The 11,017-nt window shown below is 32.9% G+C and overlaps 1 protein-coding gene across 2 annotated transcripts in view; it reads left to right on the top strand.

The window, feature by feature from the left end:
* The first annotated feature begins 713 nt into the window (after positions 1–713).
* Positions 714–11,017, top strand: part of LOC127730482 (sister chromatid cohesion protein DCC1-like) — a 29,498-nt gene continuing 19,194 nt past the window's right edge. The window contains exons 1-2 of one of the 2 annotated variants that reach the window (XM_052238914.1): positions 714–819; positions 8,046–8,066. In XM_052238914.1, coding sequence (XP_052094874.1) covers positions 785–819; positions 8,046–8,066 — 56 coding nt within the window. In that variant the 5' untranslated portion in view covers positions 714–784. The remainder of the gene's footprint in view (positions 820–8,045; positions 8,067–11,017) is intronic. The other variant, XM_052238921.1, reaches the window with a different exon arrangement.

Here is an 11,017-nt window from a genome sequence, read left to right as displayed (position 1 = left end):
TTGTGTAATGGTTCCATATTCAATAAATAGAGTATGTCATTTATAAAAATATTAAATAATAAAGGTCCCAGGATGGAACTTTGGGGTACACCTTTCTGGTTGTCACCCCAACTAGTGCGTTTAATTTGTTGCCTACGATCTGTAAGATAATTTTGAAGAAAGACCATTGGCAGATAATTTACTTAAAAGAATGTCATGTGTTAGACAGTAAAAAGCTTTCGAAAAATCCATAAGTATTGCTACCACATACCGGCTGTTTTTATCAAATCTTTCCAATCTTCAACATGTTCAACTTGACTGAGGAGTCTCGTCAGAGACAGAGTTGTCTGACATCCATGACGTTTTCTCTAATGCACATAAAAAAATCATGAAATATATTTTCAAAAAATTCAGTTAACTGGTCAGACATAACCATTTCATATACTTACTTTTAATTTCAAGTGTTTCCAAATTTCTTTGTTTTCTATACTTTTCCCCAAGTTTTGTTTGTTTTGTATTTTAAATTTTCTCTCTAATAATTGTATAATTTTCTATAGATTTAGAACCTTTATCTAAAAGGATATTTATCGAGTCAAAAAATAAATTAGTCGCCAGAGATGGTCAAGGGTATGGACAAACTTTGATTACAAAAAGATACCGCTTAATGCCCGTTTGTATATTCCTGGAGAGGAAAGCAATTTCCGGAAAATTTGCCCGACTTTGGTTCTCTAAATTGCAAATTTGGCGCCATCTCTGAAAAACAACAATCGCCAACAAGTGAAAAGCAAGGAAACCAACCATCAAAATGTCAGGGCAGGAATCAGACAGCAGTTATACCAGGTCATAAATGAAAAATATGTATATTTTCTTATGAAAAATGATATCTCCATTCAGTCTATGAAAATAATGAATGTTTTGTCCACGTCTTCCGGTTTCCCACGGTTTTAAATTCACTAGTTATCGTCAGATCATAAGCTGTCGTACTATGCATGCTTTTTCAATGGAAATTGTGACAACACAATGCATTCTTAATAGCACGAAAACCCACAATAAGGATACGTGTAATTTCGGCAATTTTCGCCCTCTAATTATTTTATGCAGAAACTTTGATATTGTAACCTAAGTTGTTCTAATGGAGCCAATATATTTGTCATCAATGTGCTGATGGATCCTCAATCTCAAAGGCCTGTTGGCACAAATTGTCTCGAATGTGCAGGTTTTCTCCTTCGTGCTTTATGCTCAACGTATTATCTCTGTGCTCGTTTTAAAGTGTATGCACTGGTCCTGTTACATAAGGGATGACATCAAAAGTTCAATGTACATGTAGGATAAAAAACTTAATTCATATAGTTTTTTCACTGACCCCCCCCCCCCCCCCCTTTTCACTGACCCCCATCCCCATCTTAACTTAATTTGGGAAAAATTGATTGACTAATATGGGCATATGCTTTCAGAGTATACTTTTTGAATCATGGGTCCTGTTTTTCGTCAACAATGTACATTGTATGTTTGTTCTGTATATTGACTTGGACAGCACTTTTAAAAAATATTGGAAAAAAGTGATGTGTATTTTAAGTATGCATCAAAAAAGGCACTGACTGTTAAATTATAATTTTATAAACACTACAGTCAGAATGGATTCTGCATTTTTCATCTGCCCACTATTGGCATGTAAATAGTGGGTTTATGGTTTTGATTGTTTTTGTTTCTTTTCTCAAATGAATATAAAACACAGGCCATAATCTTGCCGGCGAAATGACGATTTAAGTCGCCAAGGAATTTTGAAAATCGCTAAAACTTGCCGGCCGACTGACTACTTGGCGAAGTCAAATTGCTATCAAAAATTGGTAAAAGGGAGACAACTTGAATTTTACAAGTCTCACAGGTAAACAAAAATGGCGGTCGACATGGAAAATCAAAATTTTCGATACGACCCAGGACTAATACTGTCGACGTTTAAATGAAATAAATACAACAGGGACTTAATACATCCATGAAATTAACATTCAAAACTATTGAAACGAGAAACCGAGCGCCTATTTGAGTCATCATTTTACGATGATTTTCATCTGAGGATGTTGCGTAATCACTCAGCTGATTTGTTTTCTTTTTATCACGAGACGATCAATTTTACTATTCGGTAGGATAAGGGTGGGAATGAACGGAAGATTTTATATATTCTTTGATTAAAAATTGAAACATAAAAGGTATAAAGACAGCTAATGGATAAGTTGATTGCAAACGTACAACACGCTTGTGGTCAGAAGTGGGTTTTTCACGACCAAATTGTTAATGAGGGATATATCTTTTATAACAAAATAATAAAAAATTAGGTCTTTATCGATTAATTAAAATGTAATTGATAAATATTTTCATTAATATATAGGCTTAGAATCTTTCACGAGATTCTCAACTTACAGCTGACATGATGTCCTGGACAGTCAATATTTTACAAAATTATGACGTGATGATAAACATTAAATTGCCCAATCATTAAAAAGTCATCACATAAACTGGGAGTCAAATTTTTCTGAACTTTATAAAAAAAAATTGAATCAGATGCACATGGGATTAATGCATGATAATATTACTAGGCAAGCAACAAACTTAATTTCAAGTTGACAGCACAAAAGGTTGAATGGATAAATAACAATTACATTGTCTAAACCTTTTTATTAAGAATTTTCAATTCATACATTTTATTCAATATCATAATCATATAAAACACTGCAAGTATGTTTTTTATTGCACAAATAAAACAATTTTCCCTTTATGATGTGCATGAAAACACTATGCAAAAAAAAGGGTAATGGAATTTCACTTCTCCCAACTCTCTCATGGAAGGAGAAGTCACTCACTCAAAAATCCTAGATTAGGCCCTGAAAACAGTTCATTGTTTCATATAAAATATATTGCTTTAAATTAAATAGTGGTCCATTGAAATGTATGGTGATGAAAGGGCAGTGCATTTGTGCCAACTGTGGAGAGAGGGAAAAGCACAATCCCAAATGAATGTAGTGAATGTGATATGATCTATGTACTTTCTATTCAATGTCTGTTTACCACTGTCATATATATTTTTCTACTATCTCAAAAAATTCTATATAATCTTCAAATTTTTATTTGAATTTATATTTCAGTTTCATTTTAATAATTTAAATAATTAACACAATTCAAAGAAAATTTCATAGTTAGTTTTTAGAATTCCACCATGCCATGTGGACCAAAACAATCTGTTGATCTGTATATGGTTTCATATTATTCAAAATTCATGATCGATAAAGTGTTTAAACGACATAGGTACTTTGATTAATTTCCCCCCAATACTTTCGGCCAAAAATAAGCTTTCCGGTACGATTTGATGGCATTCATTTGGTTTAAAAGTCCAAACATATATGTTAGGGCCGAACTTAAATCCGTAGTTTTCAATCGGAAAATCGATGTCGGATAACAAAACTTAAGCCCCCCACCCCCAAACTATTTGAATTAAGTTTTTTATCCGACATCGATCTTTGATGTCGTCCCTAACAAGAAAGCTGCTATTCTAATTGACTTGTCAGGGAAAGGAACCTGGCAAAATACGAACAGCAAGTACATTTTGTACGTCAGTTGATTCAGACAATAATTTTTCTTGGAAACCAAATGAGTGACCTTTTCACCAGTTTAAATACATTGTGTAATCATTTGGGGGATAAGTCTTTTTGAAAATAATAAATGTAGCCTGGCATCCTGGCCCGATCTAGCTGCACGTCGCAAGGGCCAGGTGGGGAACAAATACCACGTGATCGATTCAGTGCCAGTTGACTCTGAATCTAAAGTGAGGCTGAATAAATATTTGCATAAATTTTGATGTTTGATGTAAACCAGCGATTTCAAACCAATGATTAAGAAACATTGCTTCTGATTCAATAAATTTTGCTCTCAGATTGACGAGTCCCCATTGTCAGTATTATAATAAAATAAATATATATTAAACAGTATAGATAAATACTAGTATGTGTAATCAAAAGAAACTTTGAAAAATGTTGTACATTTAATATATATTTTATCAGGAAGGATTATATGGGGTAAGAGTCAACGAAACAACTCTTTATAATAAAAAAAATCAAACTTAATAAATATTGTAATTGTCTAATGTAATTATAATTTAAAATAGATGTACGATGGTGTATCTTCGCACATGTACATGTCATTTGAAATGTAACCCCCCAAAAAAAAATATCTGCAATTTTTGTTGGCCTTTACTTTTTACGGTTTTTTCCATATATTTTTTGGCCTTTGAGATACATGTGTACATGTAAATTAGGTCGTAAAAGTGAAATCCAATTCACACCTTGGTCATGTGAAATCTTAAACTTTTAACTTTCTCACCAGTTGATTGCTGATAAGAATTAACCCTTTTCTGCTTACTAATTATCATCATACTAATAATTAGATATGATAACACTGTACATCAATTCACAAAGAAAAATAAATACAGTCTAATTTTTACTAATTGATGTTAAACAAAAATTGATTGGATACAGATGTAAAACAAACATTGCGCGACAAAATTAGTATTAACCAATCATTGACAGGCAGGACATTGATACACGCCTGGCTATACTGACAAGATTAGCCAGGACCCCAGGCTATAATAAATGATGCTTACCCTACCCATGGGAAGCAGTTAGTAATAATAAAAAATCGGATAACATGATACCATCAGTAGGAGAAGTCGAGAAATTCTTCATGGCGAAAATGTTACTGATGTGAGGTCATATGATTAGAGATTGTCCTGAGCCACCACCTCGCTGAGTAAAAAGATACAGAAAAAACAAACATCTTTCAAAGACAATGAAGATAAAGCTGCGCAGTTTTCCCTGTGTCCATCCATCAATAGAATACAATCAATTTGTCACCATTGCTATTGAATGATCAGCATTAAATAACTTAATTGTGCTACCTTCATCTGGACAGTAACATAGGATCTTTTTTTAGTAAAAATAATAAATATGGAGGAGGGTCATGACTACAAATATGATGAACATGTACCTATAATTGTCAGAAAATAAAAAGTGTCAGTCATGAATTTCTATGACAGTAGTTTACAAATGCAAAGTGACGAGAGAGTATAGTTTATATACAATGTAAGATCAAAACTACTACTGATGTACAAAAATAATAATGGACTTGATTTGTCAGATAGACTCTTTATGCCATTGAACACACATAATTTTTGTATTTAGTATCCTTCCGAATGCATGTACCATCCAGCAGCACAGTTGCTCAAAGATGTTCTATTAAAGGAACATGTGACTAGAATGCTCTAACTTGATACTGACAAGGCCAAGACTCTTGATTCATTCAAGGGGTTTTCTCATTGGTAATCTTACCACATCTTCTTATTTTTATGCCCCACCTAGGGGCATTATGTTTTTCAGTCTGTACGTCTGTTCGTCTGTCCGTCTGTCCTGCTTCAGTTTAAAGTTTTTGGTCAAGATAGTTTTTGATGAAGTTGAGGTCCAATCAACTAGAAACTTTGTACACATGTTCCCTATGATATGCTCTTTCTAATTTTAATGCTGAATTAGAGTTTTGACCCCAATTTCAACGTCCATTGAACATAGAAAATGATAGTGCGAGTGGGGCATCCGTGTACTATGGACACATTCTTGTTATATCTATTACTTGATTCAATTTAAATCAATTTGCACATTTGATTTGTACAGGACTTTTTTTGTTTATTATAATAAATTCCTTGTAAATTCACAAATTATGCACACATGTACACCTTCAAGGGGTTCAAATTTGCTTTAGACAATTTAAGTTGGGGACCATTTGAATTATCAAACAAAAGGTCCTCCTGAAGAAAGTTAAATGAAAGTCATCAATTCTGTATAAATTTAAACCATCTGACAGTGTAAAAAATGGGAGGTCCTTAAGTTTTGTAATTCAAAAATGAAAAGTCTCCTCCTAGAAAAGACAAGTCCTTCGACCTTTGTTTGACTAAAAGTGGCATTAATAATGGTGACCACCAAAGGACAGAAGCAGAAGTTTATTAGAAATGACCACTTCAAAAAATAATGTCAGCAGGTTACTGACTGTTGAGATAATTATGCCCCCGGCAACAAAATGTTGAGGGGCATATTAATTTACCCCTGTCCGTCCGTCAGGATTAGGATACATTGTTTGTGCGGCTGTCTCCTCCTACAGTTTTGGAGGTACAACTTTAATATTTTGTAGAATGTTCATACACATAATGAAGGTGTGCATGACCACAGGATTTTGATTTCTTTTAAATATTCAGAAAATGACAGGTAGTTGGACTTAGTCATTTTTTTGGTACTAGCTGCATAAAGAGATCATGGTTTTTCCGGCTATCTCCTCCTACAGTTTTGGAGCTACAGCTTTATATTTAAGAAAAACTTGTAGCCGACAGTATTTTTAAAAGTTGAAAGCTTTTGGCTAGACATTCAGTTCTGCAAGTGTAGCCTTTAGCATAAGAATAAAACATAGATCATCATACATAGTGTAAAATTATTTCCAATGGTCAGGCGGGGGCATCATTTGTGTCTTACAGACAGTGTAACAATTTCAAGTTGTATGCCAACATCACTGTTTGTCAAATCTAAAATATGTGCCCCAAAGTTGGTCATCAGGTGCAAAAAGCGTCATTTTTGACGATTTTTCGTCCTATTACTTGACCCCAAAGACCGAGGGATGCTGAAATAGGTATCCATCTGTAGTCTGCATGTACAGTGGACCCCAGTAAACACATTAACCACAACAGTTCTTAGGTTGGAGTGAAACTGATCTGGGAACACCAGTCTAAAGAAGGTCATTTGGACAAAAAATACGGAATTTCACGATTTTTTTCTGATTTTGGACTTCAACTGGACCTGAAACTGGAAGTAGTCGTTTCCTCTGCATATTTCAATAATAATTATGATCAGTAGATATATGTCTGCGGGTTTACACTATTTTTGAAAGTTTTAGGCCTCTGAACTTCCTGTGTAAGACACAGAAGGGAAGCCCACCCCTCCAGAAAAACCAGTTTTATCCAATTTCAATTTTCCAAGTTCGTATTTGAGCTCAAAATGCTACTTAAACATGAGAAACATGACAATAGATAGCCTCAGGTTGAGGGAATGTGCATCAATTTCGAAATAAGTATCATAAAGTTGACCTCTAAAAGTATTGAGAGCCATTAGAGCCAAATAACGGTGGTCTGGGTCATGCCGTCATATGACGGGCTCAGCATGGTAAGGGTTAAGATATCATTTATAAATTTGGGAACTGGGTAAGGATGGATACATGTATCATACAGTTGTGTTTAATTGTTTTTGTGCCTTGTAAAGATCTTTTGAGTTAAGCCAATTGCTACTGTTTTACAGTTTGTTCTTATGTTGTACATGTACATGTGGTGTTGTATTTGACTCCGTAATTTGGCATTTCGGATATACTAAGCATACTCCACTTAATTGCATAATTTTGTCAAATAGGCTATGCAAATAACCGGAATCGACTGTACCACTGTCCCAGGTTAGGGGGATCGATTATAAACATGTTTAACTCTGCTACATTCTTTATGTGCCTGTCCCAAGTCAGGAGTCTGTAGTTCAGTGATTGTCATTGGTTCATGTCTCAAGTGTCTTTCATATTTTGTTTTATGTAAATTGTTTTGTTATAAGTTAGGTCGTTTTCTTATCTGAATTGTTTCACATTTTTCATGTCGGGACTTTTATAGCTGACTATGCAGTATGAGCTTTTCTCATAGGTGAAGGCCGTACTGTTGCCTATATTTGCTAAATAAGCTTCATTTGAACTCTGGTGGATAGTTGTCTCATTGGCAATCATACCATATCTCCTTATTTTTATATATATAGATTTTTATTTGATTTCTGATTTGCAGACATAGATCACTTTAAGTTAAAAATTAATTAACAGGTTATAACTGACGTAAACTAGTTTGAAATGACAGAAAGGCTTAGCATAAAAGATTTTTAAAGAATAAACTTTTTTAAATCAATCATAATAGCCCCATATTTATGAATTATGCTTTATTTTATGTTATTTTATTAAAGGAATGAGATTCCAGACATCAGGTAAAGTAGCAATAGTGTGATTGTTTTGTAATATGCATATGATATAGCATAGAATATATTAATATAGTTTTATAAGTAGATTCCTATACTTGTTTCTTGAAAGAACCTACATTTGTAATTCTTTATGTACCTGTCTCAAAGTCAGGAGCATGTAGTCCAGTAGTTACTGTTTACAAAATTGTTTTCCTCTACATGTTTGTTAACTACTTGACAGTTATTTCAGAACTTTTATATTTTAGGATGGGTTTGAGTTGTCCGTCTGTCTGTTGTCAACATGTCAGTCAATAACTAAAAAACACTTTAACTAATTTGCATGAAACTTTGGTGAATTGTTTATATCTATTGATGTGAGCTCCCTTTCGATTTTTATAAATTTTAGATTTTATGTTTCCGAGTTATGGGGTTTTATTCATCAAAAAAGGGGATTTTCCAGTTTTCAGACAATAACTCAAAAATGCTTTGCACAGTTTTCATGAACCTTTGGTGACTAGTTTATATATGTTGATGTAAGCTCCCTTTTGATTTTTATAAATATTAGATTTAACGTTTCTGAGTTATGAGATTTTATTCATAAAAAAGGGGGATTTTCCAGTTTTCAGACAATAACTCAAAAGTGCTTTGAGCTGTGAGCTGAGTTTTCATGAAACTTTGGTGACTGGTTTATATCTATTAAAATAACCTCCCTTTAGTTTTTTTTTATAAATTTCTGATTTGACATTGAAGAGTTATGGAACTTTATTCTTTGAAAAAGCGTCGGGTGTATCATGCGCTCATGGCGCATCTCTTTATTTTATCATTTGGTTAATTGTTGTCTCACTTGAATTCATACCACATCACATGTACAATGTATATTATCTGATGATCACAGTACACAAAACACAACATAGGAAACTAAAGACTGAACAACACAAACTCCAATGAAAACAAGTGTGTAAGTATTTCTTCAAGATTAAAACTTTCAAGAAAATAAAGGGAGAAATATAATTTTATTCTTACAAAGAAGAGGAAGACAATACGAAGGGGCAATATATTTTTTAAAACATCATAACTAAAGAAAAAGCAGACAATTCCATGACCAAATAGACAAGTCCACAAAACACTACACGGAAAACAAACATTGAGCACTTCTCCAAGAACTGGGGTGAACACAGGTGCTCCAGAAGGGTTAGCAGTTCCTGTTCCATCAGTGTTAACATTGAGCACTTCTCCAAGAACTGGGGTGAACACAGGTACTCCAGAAGGGTTAGTAGTTCCTATTCCATCAGTGTTACTTATTTGCTAGTAAGAATTCAGTGATAAGTAGCATTGGCAGATGTCGCAATCAAGGAAAAGAGAATAGTATTGTGACTACTACATATAGAACATAGTCATGGTCATCTGTCATGTCTGTGAGACAGTCATCCATTCCATTGTAGTCAATTAAATTATGATGTCTGTAAAACTTTTAAAGGGATGAATTTAAGTTTACCATTTATCACTTTACTTTGGTTCAATATCTTCCATGTATTAAAGCAGCAACCCTCTATCATGGAGGTCTTTATAGGAAATATAAGCCCTGAAATATCTTGTCTTACAAAAGTCAAACTCGTATGATATAGATGTTTAATACATCATGTACAAATTTCAAATAATTTCTTGATTTTTTAAAAAATTTCATACAAATTTTGTCTCATCTTAAACAAGTTCTTTCATAAACATGATAAAGGTGAATAAACATTTGTATGGATGTTTGATACACGTATGACAATATCTACAGTCTGTAATTGTCATTTTATATGTAGCACCATTATATACATGTATGTATGCTTAAGTAGTTAGGTTAAGATTTGGTCTGTTCCTCCAATTTCAATAATGCTTTACATGTCACTAGTATTTGCCATTTGGAACTATGCATGAATTGTTATGGTCTACAAGCTTTGGTACATGTATGTGCATGTGTGTGAATTTATTGTAACAAGTCATACATTAGACAGCCTGGACCTCACTTTGATTTTAGCAGTCCGATTAACTTTACAGGAATACAGAATGTGGGTTTGTTTGTACAAATGTCATAAATCAACAATATATGGTTTATGCATTTGTTTTAAAAAATATATGTTAGCTTGACATGTCATATGGCCTTGATGGCTTGACCTCACTTTTTACTTACCAGTGGTCAGGTTAAATTTTCAGGAATACAAACTTAAGGTTTTTGTTGTTGATAATATATAGGTTTATAACAATAGTAGGTTTGTATATTTCTTGTGATAAGTATACTTTTTTATAAGTCTGGCTAATGTAATAAGTATAAGCTTTGACATATATTTTTGTACAGTTGTACATGTTGTATGAGTATTTCTTCATGTTTATACATAAGGCCAAATTTTAAGAAAAATGCAGGTCTGTTCATATTTACTGGGTCTACAACATTTGGTAATTGGATTTATTGTAACCAGTACAAATGCAAATACAAGTCATCTGAAAATTGGCTATGGCCTTGACCTCATTTTAATAAGTTATTAAATAATCAAAGCAATCATTACTTTTAACAGTGCTTTGGTCTAAAATGTTGGTAAAATAAGATGAAATAATCATTGAAATAATTTAGATATATTTTTTTTCATGGCCATCTTTCAAAATTCTTTGGATTAGCTATAGCTTCATATAACTTGAATGCTATATGTACAGCACATGCAACTAGTACAGTTTACTTTTACATAAACATTGAACATTGTTGTAAGGTCAGTAAATGGAATATTGAGAAAATGAATATGTATACATGTATGTACATGTACTATGTTTATATTTATCTGAAAATGTTAAGGTACTGTAAATCATCTAAGTTGTGCTGATATTCAGAGTAATTATGTATATATATATTTATATATATATCTTTTTTTGGACTTTGAACATGTATATATTTATTTATGTTTTTCTGTATTACTATTTGTCCAAAATTCACATACATGCCA

Source organism: Mytilus californianus, unplaced genomic scaffold (genome assembly GCF_021869535.1).
Source record: "Mytilus californianus isolate M0D057914Y unplaced genomic scaffold, xbMytCali1.0.p SCAF_1, whole genome shotgun sequence".
Lineage (NCBI taxonomy): Eukaryota > Metazoa > Mollusca > Bivalvia > Mytilida > Mytilidae > Mytilus > Mytilus californianus.
The sequence above is the reverse complement of the archived record's forward strand: the minus strand, read 5'-3'. Positions and strand labels throughout refer to the sequence as shown.